This window comes from Clarias gariepinus, chromosome 6 (genome assembly GCF_024256425.1).
Source record: "Clarias gariepinus isolate MV-2021 ecotype Netherlands chromosome 6, CGAR_prim_01v2, whole genome shotgun sequence".
Lineage (NCBI taxonomy): Eukaryota > Metazoa > Chordata > Actinopteri > Siluriformes > Clariidae > Clarias > Clarias gariepinus.
Window position 1 is genome coordinate 807,868 of NC_071105.1, and position 19,633 is coordinate 827,500.

Below are 19,633 nucleotides of genomic sequence, written 5' to 3' on the forward strand. Positions count from 1 at the left end.
CAACCTAGGACAGCTAGTGGATCTAACGGGTGCAAACTTTCAAAAATCAAGGAGGATTCTAGCACAGCTCTCACAAAAAGGAAGGACAGGAAGAACCAGATGGAGGAGACCTTTTCCCTGACCTCACACTCTCTCTGTGACACACCGATCAGTTTTTAAACAGCGCAAACCTCCAAAACATGGACTTCTACAATGTCTCTGGGAAAAATCTCTTAAAAGCTTGTGCTAAAGTTCTTAATTAAAAGTTTTTACATGAAAGAGTTGATACATCTTGACGTTCTGTCCCCATATTAAAAGAGGAAGAACGGCCACGGTGGAGATCACTGTACAAACCGCCATTAGCTAAAAGATCTGGAGACGTACAGTGGAGAATTTTACATGGTATTTTAGCGGTCAGTGCTTTTACCTCTCGTCTCCACCATAACATAAGTCAAGGATGTCCTTTATGTGCACAGAAACAGACCATCTTTCATGCTTTTGCAGAGAGCTCCAGACTATTGTTTTAAAAGCTCTATTTATTGGTTTTAACGAATGCTTTACACTCCTTTATCCTAGGCGTAAAATATACGCAGAAAACAAAAGAAGAAAGTCAGCTACTGAACCACATTCTGGACAAAAATGAGAATATACGTAAGCCGAAGAAACAAAATTGAACAAAAAGGAAATTATAGTGAGGTAGCAGCAACAATTACAAGAAAACAGTAAATCTTACCACCTTTGAGAGAGTTTGGTGTTTTAATGGAGCACTGTGCACTTTGACTGAAAATGACTTCTGTTTCACACACACCTTGTTTTAAAAGATTTTTTACATTTATTTAATACATTTATTTACCTATTTATTATTTCAAGTGACGTTCCTTACATTTCAGTAAAAATGAACACTAAATAAATGTAAATAAGTCTTTTGTAAATTCTCTCTCTCTCTGTCTGTCTCACGAAACATTATTAATTGACAATTTTTTTTGTAATAAGCAGATTGTTGTGATTCCTCTGATTAGTGAAACAGTTCCTCGTTTATTTAGCTGCGCTGTTGCTATGGTTACCACAGGAGGGAGGAGCTCCCCATAGGAAACTGTTAAGCAACAATCAGAGAGCTAGCGGTGGTTCACATGCCGCGTTTGGCTGAAATACATAACAATAATAACCCGGAAGAAAAACTCACTCGACTCTGACTACCTACTTGGAAAGTCTCCTGAACTCAATAGACTTTAACACTGACTCCACTGGTCTGTAAAAGGGCGTGTCTATATGGAGCAGGCCCCACCCCCGGTGTGCGGCCCCAGGACTCGTACCTCTCTCCGATGCTGCGGTGAGCTCGCTGTACGCTGGTCTCGATGTCGATGGGGTGATATCGTAGCCCTCTCAGCTCCAGAGTCTCATCCAGAGAACCCACGATAAACAGAGCATCGTGTCTCTCTGTCTCACACACACACACACACACACACAATAGTCACATCATCATCACACACACACCATCATCATCATCATCATCATCATCAGTACCGTAGCCAAGTTAACCAGAAATAAGACCACTGCAGAAATCTCCACAACAACATCATGCAATAGTGAGGACTTCATGAACTTTTTTAATAATAAAATTGTAAATATTAGGCATAAAATTGAGGTTTTGAAACCGAACAATGTAATTGATGCAGATGTTAATCTAGCCATGTCAGATCAGAACCTAGAATACTTTACTCCCCTTGAAGAGAATGAACTAATTTCACTCATCTCTTCTTCAAACTCATCAACCTGTATATTAGATCCTGTACCGACACATTTTCTTAAACAGATAGTACCAGCAATAACAGAACCCCTGTTGAGAATAATTAATTCTTCACTCAGCATTGGATATGTTCCAAAATCTTTTAAATTAGCAGTTATCAAACCAATAATTAAGAAACCTGACCTCGACCCCTGTCAGCTGTCCAGTTACAGACCAATATCAAACCTCCCCTTTATCTCTAAGATCCTGGAAAAGATAGTAGCGGAGCAGCTATGCTCATATATACATAGAAATGGCATACATGAACTGTATCAGTCAGGATTTAGGCCTCATCACAGTACAGAGACAGCGCTCGTTAAAGTAGTAAATGACATTCTATTGGCCTCTGATCAGGGTTGTGTAACTATGCTTGTACTACTTGACCTCAGTGCAGCTTTTGACACCGTTGATCACGCTATTCTTCTTCACAGATTAGAAAATGTAGTAGGAATTAAGGGTACAGCCCTCTCCTGGCTCAGATCCTATCTGACCCATCGTTATCAGTATGTAGACTTAAATGGTGATTTTTCTGCATGTTCTCTAGTGGAGTTTGGTGTTCCACAGGGTTCAGTTTTATTCTACCATGAAGACGGTTCTGGCATCAACTGATGTTGAAAGCTGTTTCTCTGAGGACTTGACTTGGCTGCAGTTGCTCGATTAAAGAACTGAAATGTCCTACAAGTCAACCTGAGTCTTCAATAATACCTGGACTCCATATTACATCAAAATCAACTGTTATACTGAACTTCCAGCCTCCTAACACACAGTATGAGTGCAGATGATTTAGTGCTTTCTGTTATCACCCAGATGAGGATGGGTTCCCTGTTGAGTCTGGTTCCTCTCAAGGTTTCTTCCTATTACCATCTCAGGGAGTTTTTTCTTGCCACTGTTGCCATCGTCCTAGGCTTGCTCATCAGGGACAATCATATAATTTTGATCCATACACATTCAGCGTGACGTTATTACACAGTATCGGAGCAGGTATTGTGTGTAAATGAGGAGGTTAATCAGGTATTACAACTCAGTCTCACCCCCGCTGGAGTCGGTGAGTTCGGTCCTCTTGATGAAGCCGAGGTAGCCGGTGCGCGCCCACACCGTGTGAGGATCTCCGAAGCTGAGTTTGGTGTTGAAGTGGTCGGCCTGCAGACTCTCCTCACCGTAGATGGTGTAGTAACCCAATGCTGTGTGAGGACTGTTCACCCAGACCTGACACACGCACACGCACACGTACACACACACACACAGAGCATGGGGTCAAAGGTCATGTTAAAAAAACACTTAAAACTCTTCATTATGTGGAACTGATTTGAGGGCGGAACACATGAGCTCAGAATGGTGATATCACTCAGGTACAGACTGGACGGCCAACAGGAAGTCTTTCCACACACAACGTCTGCGCTAGCTAGCTAATTCACATGAGCTACTGACATGTTTGTTTCTTTGTTCACATCACACATACACACACACACACACAAAACTGAAAAAAAAAAAAATTAAGATTTAAAAAAAAAATTCTTTTTTTTAAACTTCTTTTGGAATTAATGGAAGAAACATAAATTATAGGAGAAAATAAAAAAGGTGTTGGTTGCTATAGCAACAATGAAACCTATATGTTTGATGGGGTGGTTACTCAATAAATAAACATAAATTTAAGTAAAAATAATTGGTAGAATTTTTTAAGAACCATATGTAAATCATAACAGTGTAGTAACAATTCTACCACTTTTCCTCTCTTCCCCCTCTCCCCCAAGAAAGAAAAATAAATAAATAAATTAATTAATTAAATAATTAATTAATTAAAAATGAAAAAAAAAAAAGGAGCGGGGATGATTATTACAATTATAACAATATTATATACACACGTGTTCATACATACATGTACAGTTGTATATAAGGGTTAATGTGTGAAGCCGTTCCTCAGGAGCCTCTCTCACACACACACACACACACACACACACCTCTCCCAGGTGAGAGTCTCCCAGTGGTCCCCTCGTCTCAGGGTTGACGATCACGACCCTCACACCAGGCAGGATCTAATCACAGGAGACGCCGAGAGGGTTGTTGGTGATAATGATGATGTCATCAAATGTGACTTTAAAAGTGGGAGGAGCTTAACTTACTGTTCCAGACTCCATTAGAGGAAGAGACTGAGGTGCTCCTCTCTCAACAAGCCTCACCCTGACACACACACACACACACACACACACACACACACAAAGCATCAACAATCAGTACATTTATTTGGAAGCTACTGCAAAAGTTTGGGCACCCCAGCCTAATAATATATACTGTACACACCCACTCCCAAAAGTAAGTACACCCCTCTAGTTTCAGAAAACATTTTAGTATTTCTTCTTAAAGGACAACACTATAGAAATTAAATTTAAATATATTTGTAAATCCTCAATGTGCAGCTTGTGTAAGTAGATTTACTGTCCTCTAAAAATCAACCTCAACATACAGCCATTATTGTCACAATAGCTGGAAACAAAAGTGTGTACACCCTAAGTGATAACAGGCCTCGATAATGCCTTGGTATCAACTCATAAGCGCTGTTATCGAGTCATTAGTGATTTTATGCCCATTTATCAGTTTTCCACCTCCTGACCTGTTCAGCAGCATCAGCAGATAAACATTCTCATATTAAATCTAGAGGGAAATAATATCACTTCGTTAATGACGAAATTACCAAAGTGATATTTTAAAGAAAACAGTTACAATTAAAAATGATTTAAGGACATATTACATGTTAAAGTCTGATGCACAGTAAAGATGTTTTAATCTAAAATGCACGTGGTTTAATCATTCCTGTTAACTTCATAATAAAGTCTGATGACAAATTTGCCAAATCATTTTTATTCCTAAGATGTGTGTTGCACAGCTGCTGACTTTTCAGAAAGGCTTAGAGTAAGATTGTGAAAATAAGGGCGTGGTTATATGTGTGATTGATGGCTTCCCACAGCTGTAAATGTGTGTTAATTACAATGGGATTACACAAATATTAATTTTCTTTCTCTTTGCAAATGTTTTTATAAATGAAACTATATTGTAGCAACCCAGAAAAATGTGTGTTTAATGACACATTTATGACATGTGTTTAACACTAGAAGTGCCGATCAGCGGTCATTTGATCACAATGGTGAAAAAAAATAATAAATACTTCACACCCCAGGACCCTCCTTTCATGACTTTTCCTAGTTCTGTGAGCTTAATCACCCTGTATGCTTACATTTTTTAAATCGCACCAGTAAAAGCCAGTATAAAGCTATTCTGCTCTTATTTACGTGAAATCGCTGACAGCTGCGCGCTGGTCATGACGTTTCCTGCCTTTTCCAACCTGCGATTCTCATTTCTCTCAGCAGATGGCGCAAGGGATCGCGTATACTAGCTATGCATCTATCAGTGTGTATATGTAACTATCTCAGGTTTCATTCCGTATATGCAGTTTATATATCATGACAAGCCGTTTAGGAGAATATTAATGAGAGAATCGAATGAAAACTTTATACAGTTTATATATTTTATTCAATATATTAAATGAAACGTTTTAGAGCCCTTCACTAAAGCATTCGCTAGTAAGTAAGCAAATAAAAGATAAATGAATAAATAGCTTTAAATGGTACTTTACACACACACACACACACACACACACTGTATATATATATATATATATATATATATATGTAAATTCTTAACATTAGAATGGTTAGTGATTGGTGCAGACATTCACACTATTTTCGGAGAAGGGAGGGTCCTAAGCTATAAAGGAAATGGAATTAAACAACTGTAGGCCTTTGCAGTTCCTATTAGTAGCAACAGATATGGAGGCAAAGACGTTTTATTTTACAAAGAATGTTGCCGTTTGTGCGGACAAAAAAAACAGGGTAAGAAAGCCTTTTAATAATATATACTAGTTATTCAGTTACTGATTTTTCCACAGACTTTGACAGTTAGATTTTGTTTGATCTTGTATCCTTACTCTTTACTGTCTGTACAGCGTCCCGGAAAAGAGAACAAGTCGCATCAAAGCACAAAAAAAAATGTGAACACCCGGCTCATAAAAAAGAAAACGTTTTTTTTTTTTTTATGCAACAACATTAAACAATCTGTACGTGTCAGTGTTGTGCTAAAGGTATTAAATGATCTTATGTTGGCTTTTACAGGCTACTTCACGCTGATCAACAGTCGACGCCCCGCTGTAACCAGCAGTTATCGGCTATGACACGTAGCTCCTGAGTTTGGAGGCCAGGGTTGGTTGGTTTGACGGGACGCACTTTTGAAGGTGAAGATACCAAACACACACACAAACTCTCTGTGCATACACACTTACAGTATGAGACGCGCGCGCGGACACACACAAACTCTCCGTGCAGATACGCCGTGCAGCGAACAACTGAACAACAGGTCCTTACTTCGTAACACACCTGGCCATAAATAAAAATGATATTTACTGAAACAAAATAGTGTATTCTCCTTATTTAATATCGCTTCCGGAACATTGTCGTCCAAACGTTGTATGTATGTGGAAAACAGTGAAACCTGAACACAAACAGAAAGGACGAATAAAGGAATGTCAGAAACATTAACATCTTTACCGTCTTCAAACAAATAAAGAGTTACTGCATTATGTTTCAAGACGTCCTTAATTTACATTTTTCTCCTAATTATATTGTTAGGGGGTGCGGTGTGGAGATCCGCACCAAGAGATGTGTTACTGATTATAAGAGGCCCGACGCAGGGCTTTAGAGGGGGTCAGTGAAATAGGAGTTGTTGTGAGAGCTCATGACAGACAGGGGAAGACATTTCCGTTTGGAGATAGCGTGAGATTATTAATTAATAAACTTAAAAGGAAACCAAAAGAAAACTGAAAACACAAAATAAACAGAGCTCCGCCGTCTACGCGAGAAGGGACGGGATTCTGGAAACTAAAACAAAAAACTAAAGATCCCTTATGGCCTTACTGAGGATTTATAGTAGGGACAGAGAGAGTAGAGTTTGTGCTTTGTGCACTTGAACCCGAGAGCGCGCGCTGAACTGATGCGTCTCTCTCTCTCTCTCTCTCTCTCTCGTCTTAGACAGACAGAGGCTTGGGCTTTGCCTGTGTCTTCTCCAGGGCGCTTTGTCTTTGGCCCTGACACCTTTTACTGGTGCGACCGAATGATCACACGGAGTGTCGCGGTATCACGACCCTTTAAATAAACACGCTGCCAGGTGCGGCTCATTCAGGCTGATTGCCTGATGGTGGCGTTGCCTGGCAACCGCGTGTCTAGATGTCCGCGCCTCTGCCTGTTCAGAACTCTGCATGGTAGCAGCCTGCGGATCTGCCGGTTCTGAACACGCGAGCTGTGTCGTACATATATGTCCACAAATACTTCGACAACACACACTTATCATAAATAATAAAGCTTTATATCCTCAGGAGGGGTCATTACATTGTTTTAGCGATAATTTCACGGAAGCGAGTCCTGCTCCATCTAAAGCACTGTCACACTAAAAAACATCCAAGAAGCTTCAAATAGAATAAACCAACTAATGAATTTTCTCAAAACGTTATAAAATTAAGTACAGTCGTGGCCAAAGGTTTTGAGAATGACACAAATATTAGTTTTCACAAAGTTTGCTGCTAAACTGCTTTTAGATCTTTGTTTCAGTTGTTTCTGTGATGTACTGAAATATAATTACAAGCACTTCATACGTTTCAAAGGCTTTTATCGACAATTACATGACATTTATGTAAAGAGTCAGTATTTGCAGTGTTGGCCCTCCTTTTTCAGGACCTCTGTAATTCGACTGGGCTCTCAATCAACTTCTGGGCCAAATCCTGACTGATAGCCACCCATTCTTTATAATCACTTCTTGGAGTTTATCAGAATTAGTGGGTTTTTTGTTTGTCCACAAGTTCTCAATGGGATTAAGATCTGGGGAGTTTCCAGGCCATGGACCCAAAATTTCAACGTTTTGGTCCCCGAGCCACTTAGTTATCACTTTTGCCTTATGGCACGGTGCTCCATCACGCTGGAAAATACATTGTTCTTCACCAAACTGTTGGATGAGAAGCAACCCCACACATGAATGGTCTCAGGATGCTTTACTGTTGGCATGACACAGGACTGATGGTAGCGCTCACCTTTTCTTCTCCGGACAAGCCTTCTTAACAAGAATTGAATCTCTTTTCTTGAAGTTCTTGATGATCCTATAAATTGTTGATTTAGGTGCAATCTTAGTAGCCACAATATCCTTGCCTGTGAAGCCATTTTTATGCAACGCAATGATGGCTGCAGGCGTTTCTTTGCAGGTCTTCATGGCTAACAATGGAAGAACAATGATTTCCAGCATCACCCTCCTTTTAACATGTAAAGTCTGCCATTCTAACCCAATCAGCCTGACATAATGATCTCCAGCCTTGTGCTCGTCAACATTCTCACCTGAGTTAACAAGACGATTACTGAAATGATCTCAGCAGATCCTTTAATGACAGCAATGAAATGTAGTGGAAGTTTATTTTTTCATGGCAAAGAGGGACTATGGAATTCATTTGATCACTCTTCATAACATTCTGGAGTAGATGCAAATTGCTATTATTAAAACTTAAGCAGCAACTTTTTCAATTTCCAAAATTCATGTAATTCTCAAAACTTTTGGCCACGACTGTAGAGCTTTCGTTTTTGTTATAGTACGAAGCCCCTAGATGGACAAAGGAAGAGAAAAAACGGCAGAAAAAAGTCAAAAGATTTGGGTTATATCGGGTTATATTTTTTCCTTTGCGTTTTTTCTTTCTTCCTTTGTCCCCTTAAAGACTCTGAGGTAGGTTTTCTCAGTTGAAAAAAAAAAAAAGATATATACTGTAAAAGTAGGTGACACTGGCGCGGCGCTTCTAAACATTAAATAGTAGACGTTTTCATTTTATTGCCAAATAAATGCTCGTTTTTAAAATAAATGTTAAAAACAAAAAAACACAAATATATGTTTGCAAAGTAAAAGTGTGTGTGATGTGAGCAGCTTTATTTCACTCATAATATACTCAGATTCCAAAAAGAACAACAACAACAAACACAAAGACATAGCTAAGAGACGACATGAGGTCATTATCATACTGGTAACACCACGTGATAGTTTGTAATGATCAGTAGCATCGTTTTACTTTTGCTTTATGTTGGTATAATTTCAGTTATTAGTTACTTAGGGCTCAGTAGAACATCGTTAAATTCCTAAAACGTTATTATGTCGACGCTTGAATAATTAACCGAACTGTTAGAGACGGCAGGAGAAGACGGGAGCGAATTCAGGTCAGTGGAATGGGGGCCTAAATATGTGTGTGTGTGTGTGTGTGTGTGTGTGTGTGTTGTACCTGTCATGTCGAAGGGACTTCATGTCAACGTACACAGTAGAGGGGTCTGGTCCAGTTGTACCCTGACACACACACACACGTTTTAATATAAATTATAATAAATAACCAGATTTAAGATGTGTTAAGCCAAATTGACAGGAAAGATGACACACAGGAGACACACAGATGACAGACTTGAGAGACACAGATGACACGCAAGAGACATACAGAAGACATACAGACAACATACAGAAGACATACAGACAACATGCGGGAGACACACAGGAGACAGACTTGAGGCACACAGACAACATGCAGGAGGCACACAAAAGCCTCAGAGGAGACACACTTAAAACGGTTGAGACACACAAGAGACTCGGAGGAGACACACTTAAGACAGTTGAGACACACAAGAGACTCAGAGGAGACACACTTAAGACGGTTGAGACACACAAGAGACTCGGAGGAGACACACTTAAGACAGTTGAGACACACAAGAGACTCGGAGGAGACACACTTAAAATGGTTGAGACACACAAGAGACTCAGAGGAGACACACTTAAGACGGTTGAGACACACAAGAGACTCAGAGGAGACACACTTAAGACGGTTGAGACACACAAGAGACTCGGAGGAGACACACTTAAGACAGTTGAGACACACAAGAGACTCGGAGGAGACACACTTAAGACAGTTGAGACACACAAGAGACTCAGAGGAGACACACTTAAGACGGTTGAGACACACAAGAGACTCGGAGGAGACACACTTAAGACAGTTGAGACACACAAGAGACTCGGAGGAGACACACTTAAGACAGTTGAGACACACAAGAGACTCGGAGGAGACACACTTAAGACAGTTGAGACACATAGACGACACACACAACACACAGGTGACACACTGGAGACACATACACACCACCCAGACGCCACCCAGACGCCACCCAGACGCCGTACCTGTAGACAGATGGCGAGGTTGACTCTGGAGCCGAAGGCGGTGCTGACGGCGCGGGTGGAGAGCCCCAGGTCTTTAAACAGTTTGGAGAAGGACAGGGTGAGGGCCAGACGTGGACGTTCTTCAGCTACCACAACACAACTCCTCACACATGCCAGGTTCACTCCCCGAGCCTTTACACACACACACACACACACACACACACACACACAAGGTCACTGCATTTCGGCTTCCATTGATATTCATACAGGATTGATTTTCTGTTTCAGTTTTCAGGAGGTGTGTGTGTGTGTGTGTGTGTGTGTGTGTGTGTATACACACACACCTTCAGCATGTCAGTTTGTCCCCCGAGTCCTTTCGTACACAGCTCCATGACGGAGTAGGAGCAGAAGGTGTCTCTGATGCGGTACTGACTCAGCGTGCTCAACCACAGAGATAACGAGCTCTCCAGCTCCAGAGGAGGAATCAGGATGGACTGATGACCAGAGTACACACTGCACACACACACACACACACACACACACACACAATAAAACTCTTTCATATCTCCTATATTAATGAAACAATCACTGCACTGTTACACACTTCATACCATCAAATATCTAAATAATCAAACACACTTTTATTAAAAATGTCTTTTTTTTATCTTTATTTCTTCTTCTTTTGACTCCCCCTGTTAGGAGCTCCACCAATCTCTCCTCAACTCCATAAATATATTCTAATATCAAACTTTAAAGCATATCAAAATATGTCCAGAGCACTCTAAACATCTCAACGGATTACTAAAGTCAGGATTTCATGATCATGGAGCTGTGTTTATGAGTCGCTTCGCCGTACTGACCTGCAGGGGGAGACATTTTATTAACATTTTACTTATTAAAAAGGCTTTAAAAGTGGATAAAATGGGAAATAAAAATTAATAACAAGAGATGAAAAAGATGCAGAAAGAAAGTTGAGAATGAAGGTAGTGGACGACACTTAAGGGGAAAAGGTTTTTAAAATATGATTCGAAAGAAAAGAAAACTGCAGAGAAGAAAAGAATAAAAAGACAAAATGTATAGAGAAGACGAGCAGTAGAAATAAAAATAAGGTGAAAAAAGTGAATCATTTATTTCTAATTTTCCTCAATAGTTGATATGAATATGGCACAATCATTAATAATGGATTTATGTCAGCGTGTTTTTATTTACAAGTGAAAAGAAAGTAAAAACACCAAAGAGACTAAAGGACGAAGGAAAAGGACAGGAGCCTTTCATTTGAAGCTCATGTAGATAATATAACCAGGATAGCATTCTTTCACCTCAGAAATATTGCCAAGATAAGAAATATATTGTCACCAAACGACGCAGAAAAACTAGTTCATGCTTTTATCACCTCTAGGTTGGACTATTGTAATGCCTTACTGTCTGGTTGTTCAGCTAGATGCATAAATAAGCTTCAGCTAGTCCAGAATGCAGCAGCGAGAGTCCTCACTAGAACCAGAAGATATGAGCACATCACCCCTATCTTATCTTCACTCCATTGGCTCCCTGTGAAATTTCGCATCGATTTTAAAATACTACTCTTGACATATAAAGCATTAAATGGTCTCGCGCCGCAGTACCTGAGCGAACTGCTAGTGTCTTACGATCCGCCACGCCTACTTCAATCAAAGGATGCAGGCTGCTTGTCAGTACCGCGTATTATTAAAACTACAGCTGGGGGCAGAGCTTTTTCCTACAAAGCCCCAAAGTTATGGAATAGTCTTCCAAATAGTGTTCGGGACTCAGACACAGTCTCAGTGTTTAAGTCCAGGCTAAAAACCTATTTATTTAATCTAGCATTTTTATAAATAGATTTGCCATAGGTAAAGGAGCAGATCTGGGGGACTCATGGACGTAGAGTATTATGGTGAACTGGTATGTTTGGATGCTGTCTTCCTCACTCTAATTGATCACTCAGGTTTGCTGACAGTGAGGTGATTGTTTGCTTTACATGTCAGGAAGCCCTCATGTTTGTGTTTCCTTCTGGCTCCTCCCTTTTAGTTATGATGTCATAGTTAGTCCTGCCGGAGTCTCTGCTTGCACTCTACAGTTAATATACATTCACATTATACATTGTGTGACTGTGACCATACCTAACTGTCATCTCTCCTCTTCTTCTCTTTCCCCCCCTCTTTCTTTTTCCTCTCTCCTCCTGTCCCCCCTTTCACTCTTTCTCTCTCTCTCTGTCGAGCTACACATGTCGTTCCTGAGCTGCCAGTGATCCAGACTCCCTCTGCCCTCCGGACCTGTCTGACCCATCCTGGTGCCCCGCTTCTGGCTGAAGATCTCGTCACATGGATGCCCCGTGTGTCTCTCTGGGATGCGTCTGGTGTCTGGGAATGATTCTCTCTACCTAGAAAATGGTTCTGGCCTTGACTGGTGTTGGCAACTGTTTCTCTGGGGACTTGACAGTTCGATAGTTCATGACTGGAACTTCTTACAAGTCTACCTGGGTCTTCAATAACTACCTGGACTCCATATTAACATCAATTAACATCAGCTATTATAGCTGAACTGCCTCCCACCCTACACACTGTATAAATGCAGATCATTTACTGCTTTCTGTTTCACCCAAATGAGGATGGGTTCCCTGTTGAGTCTGGTTCCTCTCAAGGTTTCTTCCTATTACCATCTCAGGGAGTTTTTCCTTGCCACTGTCGCCCTCGGCTTGCTCACCAGGGACAAACTGACCATTTTGATTCATACAAATTCACATTTAATACAAACTTAAATAATTCTTTTGACTATGTAAAGCTGCTTTGCGGCAATGAAAATTGCTAAAGGCGCTATACAAATAAAATTGAATTGAATTAAGAAGAGTGAATGTGTGTGACATTTGCAGAGAGTTTGTTACGTGTGTAAAGTGTGTTTATAAAGTGTATAATGAGTGTGTACAGTATGTGCAAAGTTTATAATGTGTAAAATGTGTGTGTAAAGTTTGTCATTTTGTAATGTATGTGTAAGGTGTGTGTGTGTGTGTGTGTAATGTGAAAGTAAAGTGTGTGTGCAAGGTGGTTTAAAAAATTGTGTATTGAGTTTATAATGTGTGTTAAATGTGTATAATGTTTATGCAGAGTCCATAAGGTGTGTGTTTATATAATCTGTGTGTGTAGGTCTTTACAAACACACACACACACACACACACTCACACACACATACACTTTTTATGAGCAAGTCAGTGTTTATAAGTCTTTGTTGTTTGTAGAAGCAGTTACTATGGAAGAACATGGAGTGCATGTTGATGTGTGTGTGTGTGTGTGTGTGTGTGCGCGTGTGCGTGTGCGTTGTTACCTGGCGAGACACCAGAGCACGAAGCCGAGTCCACAGTACGGGTCGAGGCAGATGGCGAGCTGGCGAGAGGAGTAGAGCTCACACTGCAGCTTTATGGAGCGACACAGAGCACTGACCGCCGAGTGAGAGATCTGATACACACACACACACACACACACACACACACAACTGATTAGACTCTCTCTCTCACACACACACACACACACACACACAACTGATTAGACTCTCTCTCTCACACACACACACACACACACACACACACACACATACATACACACACACACACATACACACACACATACACCTGATCAGTGTGTGTGTGTGTGTGTGTGAGAGTCTAATCAGTTGTGTGTGTGTGTGTGTGTGTGTGTATGGGAGTGTCTGTGTGTGTGTGTGTGTGTGTGTGTGTGTGTGTGTGTGTGTGTGTGTGTGTGTGTGTGTGTGTGTTCTCACCTTGACTCCAGTGAGCATGCCCGTGGTGGACACGCTGAAGTCCAGGTAAGCGATGACGTCAGCAGATGGAGGTTTGTAGACACTCTGAGGACGTTTACGAGGAAGATCATCTGAGAGACAGAGACAGAGCGTGAGGAGGACACTCTCTACAGGAGAGTACAGACCCACAGGAGAGTACAGACCCACAGGAGAGTACAGACCCACAGGAGAGTACAGACCCACAGGAGAGGACACACCCACAGGAGAGGACACTCCCTACAGGAGAGGACAGACCTACAGGAGAGTACAGACCTACAGGAGAGTACAGACCTACAGAAGAGTACAGACCCACAGGAGAGGACAGACCTACAGGAGAGTACAGACCCACAGGAGAGTACAGACCCACAGGAGAGTACAGACCCACAGGAGAGTACAGACCCACAGGAGAGTACAGACCCACAGGAGAGTACAGACCCACAGGAGAGGACACACCCACAGGAGAGGACACTCCCTACAGGAGAGGACAGACCTACAGGAGAGGACAGACCTACAGGAGAGTACACACCTACAGAAGAGTACAGACCCACAGGAGAGGACAGACCTACAGGAGAGTACAGACCCACAGGAGAGTACAGACCTACAGGAGAGTACAGACCTACAGGAGAGTACAGACCCACAGGAGAGGACAGACCTACAGGAGAGTACAGACCCACAGGAGAGTACAGACCTACAGGAGAGTACAGACCCACAGGAGAGTACAGACCTACAGGAGAGTACAGACCTACAGGAGAGTACACACCTACAGGAGAGTACAGACCCACAGGAGAGTACAGACCCACAGGAGAGGACAGACCTACAGGAGAGTACAGACCCACAGGAGAGGACAGACCTACAGGAGAGTACAGACCTACAGGAGAGGACAGACCTACAGGAGAGTACAGACCCACAGGAGAGGACACTCCCTACAGGAGAGTACAGACCTACAGGAGAGGACAGACCTACAGGAGAGTACAGACCCACAGGAGAGGACACTCCCTACAGGAGAGTACAGACCTACAGGAGAGGACAGACCTACAGGAGAGTACAGACCCACAGGAGAGGACACTCCCTACAGGAGAGTACAGACCTACAGGAGAGTACAGACCTACAGGAGAGTACAGACCCACAGGAGAGTACAGACCCACAGGAGAGTACAGACCTACAGGAGAGTACAGACCCACAGGAGAGTACAGACCCACAGGAGAGGACACTCCCTACAGGAGAGTACAGACCCACAGGAGAGGACACACCTACAGGAGAGGACACACCCACAGGAGAGTACAGACCTACAGGAGAGTACAGACCTACAGGAGAGTACAGACCTACAGGAGAGTACAGACCCACAGGAGAGTACAGACCCACAGGAGAGTACAGACCTACAGGAGAGTACACACCTACAGGAGAGTACACACCTACAGGAGAGTACAGACCTACAGGAGAGTACAGACCCACAGGAGAGTACAGACCCACAGGAGAGGACAGACCCACAGGAGAGGACAGACCTACAGGAGAGGACAGACCCACAGGAGAGGACAGACCTACAGGAGAGGACAGACCTACAGGAGAGGACAGACCTACAGGAGAGTACAGACCCACAGGAGAGTACAGACCCACAGGAGAGTACAGACCCACAGGAGAGGACACACCTACAGGAGAGTACAGACCCACAGGAGAGTACAGACCTACAGGAGAGTACAGACCGAGCTTTAACGACTCGTCACGTCTGCAGTGTTTCTCCACAGCAGCTCACACTCTGATAGTGCGGGGTGTTCGTGGTGAGTGAGGTGGGTGTGGTGAGTGAGGTGGGTGTGGTGAGTGAGGTGGGCGTGGTGAGCGAGGTGAGCGTGTTGAGCGAGGTGGGCGGGGTGAGCGAGGTGGGCGTGGTGAGTGAGGTGGGCGTGGTGGGGGTGGTGAGTGAGGTGAGCGTGGTGGGGTGGTGAGCGAGGTGGGGGTGGTGAGCGAGGTGAGCGTGTTGAGCGAGGTGAGCGTGTTGAGCGAGGTGGGCGTGGTGAGCGAGATGGGCGTGGTGGGGGTGGTGAGTGAGGTGAGCGTGGTGAGCGAGGTGGGCGTGGTGAGCGAGATGGGCGTGGTGGGGGTGGTGAGCGAGGTGAGCGTGTTGAGCGAGGTGGGCGTGGTGAGCGAGGTGGGCGTGGTGAGCGAGATGGGCGTGGTGAGCGAGGTGAGCGAGGTGGGGGTGGTGAGCGAGGTGAGCGTGTTGAGCGAGGTGAGCGTGTTGAGCGAGGTGGGCGTGGTGAGCGAGGTGGGCGGGGTGAGCGAGGTGAGCGTGTTGGGCGTGGTGAGCGAGGTGGGCGTGGTGAGCGAGGTGGGCGTGGTGAGCGAGGTGGGCGTGGTGAGCGAGGTGGGCGGGGTGAGCGAGGTGGGCGGGGTGAGCGAGGTGGGCGGGGTGAGCGAGGTGAGCGTGTTGGGCGTGGTGAGCGAGGTGGGCGTGGTGAGCGAGGTGGGCGTGGTGAGCGAGGTGGCCGTGGTGAGTGAGGTGGGCGTGGTGAGTGAGGTGGGCGTGGTGCTCATACCTGTATCAATGATGATGGGCCAAGTTTTTATGTTAACTGAAGCAGCAGCTTCTTTAGATCTGAGAATCTTGGTGAGAATCTGAGTGGTGAGGATGCAGGCGGCTTTACTCACCTGTAAGAGACAGAACACACACACACACACACACACACACACACACTCGTTCATCGCTTACACACCCCTCACAACATACTGCACCATTCAGTCTAACGCAATGCGTCTAACATTCAGAGCTTTAGAGGGAAGAGACACTGAGTGACGGGGAAAGTAACTGTCACGGTGATTATTTTCCTACAACAGCGTTCCCTCCGTATGTACAGGTTAGGGTTAAGTTAGCTAACTTAAACATCATCATTCATTTCTTAATTCATATCTAGAAATAACAAAACAATTGTTTGGTAAACAAGAGAGACTAAATAATGTATGTAATTTCTGATCAGAGTACAGGCAATCACACACACACACACACACACACACACACACACACTCACATCAATGATCATGCGGACTGTAGGCAGCGTGGCTGAGAGGTTCTGTGGGTGTGGCGGCCTCACGGTGACGGGAATACACCCGGCATACAGACAGCCATAAAACGCTGCAATCAGATCAATACCTGCACACACACACACACACATACACACACACACACACACGCACACATTTTATATAAAACTTTGGTAGTAGACTAGTAAACCTAGTAGACTGAGCTCATCTGATGGTAAAAAGGTGATTATGTTTATTTAAATTGTAATAAATTAGTGAAATGTTTAAAACTTTACATTTGATAATAAATGATTCATCTTCACTTCTTTGTGAGTTTCTTTTTCTAATGAAGTGAAATTTGATCATGCTGTGTTTCCTCTACGTTGTGTTCACTCTATAACATCATGCAGCGCCAGGAGATCATTAATATTCATTATTCCCTTACTAATATTCACGACACACTCATCAGTAATCACTAATATGTGCGCATGTGTGTGTGTGTGTGAGTGTGTGTTTTCACCTGGTGGGTACAACAGCACAACGTTCTCCCCAATGCTAATTCCACTTCGTTCCATGAGAGCAGCGGCGATCTTCTCAGCTCTTTTGTGTAGTTGTACACACGTCGCTGTGCACACTGCCACGCCCTGCTCACTCAAACATGCACATGTTAACTAGACACACTATTTATATACAAACACTTTCTGTCCATATGCAGGTTTCAGGTCCGCAATGCAGACACAGTTCAAAAGCTGATAGTGTGTGTGTGTGTGTGTGTGTGTGTGTGTCTTGCCTTTGCATTCAGCAGCACATAGAGCACGTGGTCCGGGTCTGTCTGCGCTCTCCACTGCAGAGCCTCGGTCAGATACTGGTGCTAAAACGAGGAGGGGAAACACTTTCTTATACCTTATCGTTTCTATGGCAACGACGATTAAAGCCTGTGTGGTTCAGTGTTTAGGTGCAGGAGAAATAATCAATAATCAGGGAAATAGTCAACTTCAGCATGTAACAGTAACTTCAATTCATCACACTGTACAGTAATACCTCTCATATACAGTGTGTGTGTAGTAGTCTGCTAGAAGTGTGTCATACAGGTATATGTGTCATCATAAGAGTTTCATTAGTCTGTAATAAGTCTTATAAAAATGTGAAGAGTGACTTCAGAGTGCTATAAGACTCTCACAAGAGGAACAGGAGTGACACAGGACTGTCATGAGACTATCATGAGACATAATGGACATTCCATAAGAGTGTGATGTGCAGTGCTGGGAGACGTTACATCTTAAAGTAACTAATTACGTTACAAAATTACTGTCTTTAAAAAGTAATCAGTTACATTACAGCGTTACTTTCTGATAAAAGTAACTAGTTCAGTACTTTTCCACTGCAGAAAATGAAAACTCCTTTGTGATTCCTCATGCGTGTTGTTTTAGTCAAGACCTTTATAATTATTCTACCATCATCACTCAGTGAAGTTTGGCCCATAATCTGTTAACTACTAATACCCCCATCTCACCTACTAATACCCCTATCTCACCTACTAATACCCCCACCTCACCTACAGATACCCCCATCTCACCTACTAATACCCCTATCTCACCTACTAATACCCCCATCTCACCTACTAATACCCCTATCTCACCTACTAATACCCCTATCTCACCTACTAATCCTCCCATCTCACCTACTAATACCCCCATCTCACCTACTAATACCCCTATCTCACCAACTAATACCCCCACCTCACCTACAGATACCCCCATCTCACCTACTAATACCCCCATCTCACCTACTAATACCCCCATCTCACCTACTAATACCCCTATCTCACCTACTAATACCCCTATCTCACCTACTGATACCCCCATCTCACCTACTGATACCCCCATCTCACCTACTGATACCCCACCTCACCTACTGATACCCCCACCTCACCTACTGATACCCCCACCTCACCTACAGATACCCCCATCTCACCTACTGATACCCCCATCTCACCTACTGATACCCCATCTCACATACTAATACCCCTATCTCACCTACTAATACCCCCATCTCACCTACTAATACCCCTATCTCACCTACTAATACCCCTATCTCACCTACTAATACCCCCATCTCACCTACTAATACCCCTATCTCACCTACTAATACCCCCATCTCACCTACTAATACCCCCACCTCACCTACAGATACCCCCATCTCACCTACTAATACCCCTATCTCACCTACTAATACCCCCATCTCACCTACTAATACCCCTATCTCACCTACTAATACCCCTATCTCACCTACTGATACCCCCATCTCACCTACTGACACCTCTATCTCACGTACTAATCCCCCCACCTCACCTACTGATACCCCCACCTCACCTACTGATACCCCCACCTCACCTACAGATACCCCCATCTCACCTACTGATACCCCCATCTCACCTACTGATACCCCATCTCACATACTAATACCCCCTTCTCACCTACTAATACCCCCATCTCACCTACTGATACCCCCATCTCACCTACTGATACCCCACCTCACCCACTGATACCCCTATCTCACCCACTGATCCCCCTATCTCACCTACTAATACCCCCATCTCACCTACTGATACCCCATCTCACCTACTGATACCCCCATCTCACCTACAGATACCCCCATCTCACCTACAGATACCCCCATCTCACCCACTGATACCCCCATCTCACCCACTGATACCCCCATCTCACCCACTGATACCCCCATCTCACCCACTGATACCCCTATCTCACCCACTAATCCCCCTATCTC

General features: G+C 43.6%; 1 protein-coding gene across 5 annotated transcripts in view; it reads right to left on the reverse strand.

Moving 5' to 3' along the window:
- Window positions 1-19,633, reverse strand: part of dip2bb (disco-interacting protein 2 homolog Bb) — a 50,146-nt gene that overhangs the window by 5,361 nt on the left and 25,152 nt on the right. For all 5 annotated transcript variants that reach the window (XM_053497863.1, XM_053497861.1, XM_053497862.1 and 2 more), the window contains 13 exons: window positions 17,637-17,717; window positions 17,367-17,490; window positions 16,855-16,976; window positions 16,366-16,477; window positions 13,817-13,926; window positions 13,364-13,494; window positions 10,375-10,543; window positions 10,052-10,222; window positions 9,114-9,175; window positions 3,886-3,943; window positions 3,724-3,798; window positions 2,797-2,971; window positions 1,293-1,416 (listed from right to left, as the gene is read on the reverse strand). In XM_053497863.1, coding sequence (XP_053353838.1) covers window positions 1,293-1,416; window positions 2,797-2,971; window positions 3,724-3,798; window positions 3,886-3,943; window positions 9,114-9,175; window positions 10,052-10,222; window positions 10,375-10,543; window positions 13,364-13,494; window positions 13,817-13,926; window positions 16,366-16,477; window positions 16,855-16,976; window positions 17,367-17,490; window positions 17,637-17,717 — 1,514 coding nt within the window. The remainder of the gene's footprint in view (window positions 1-1,292; window positions 1,417-2,796; window positions 2,972-3,723; window positions 3,799-3,885; window positions 3,944-9,113; window positions 9,176-10,051; window positions 10,223-10,374; window positions 10,544-13,363; window positions 13,495-13,816; window positions 13,927-16,365; window positions 16,478-16,854; window positions 16,977-17,366; window positions 17,491-17,636; window positions 17,718-19,633) is intronic.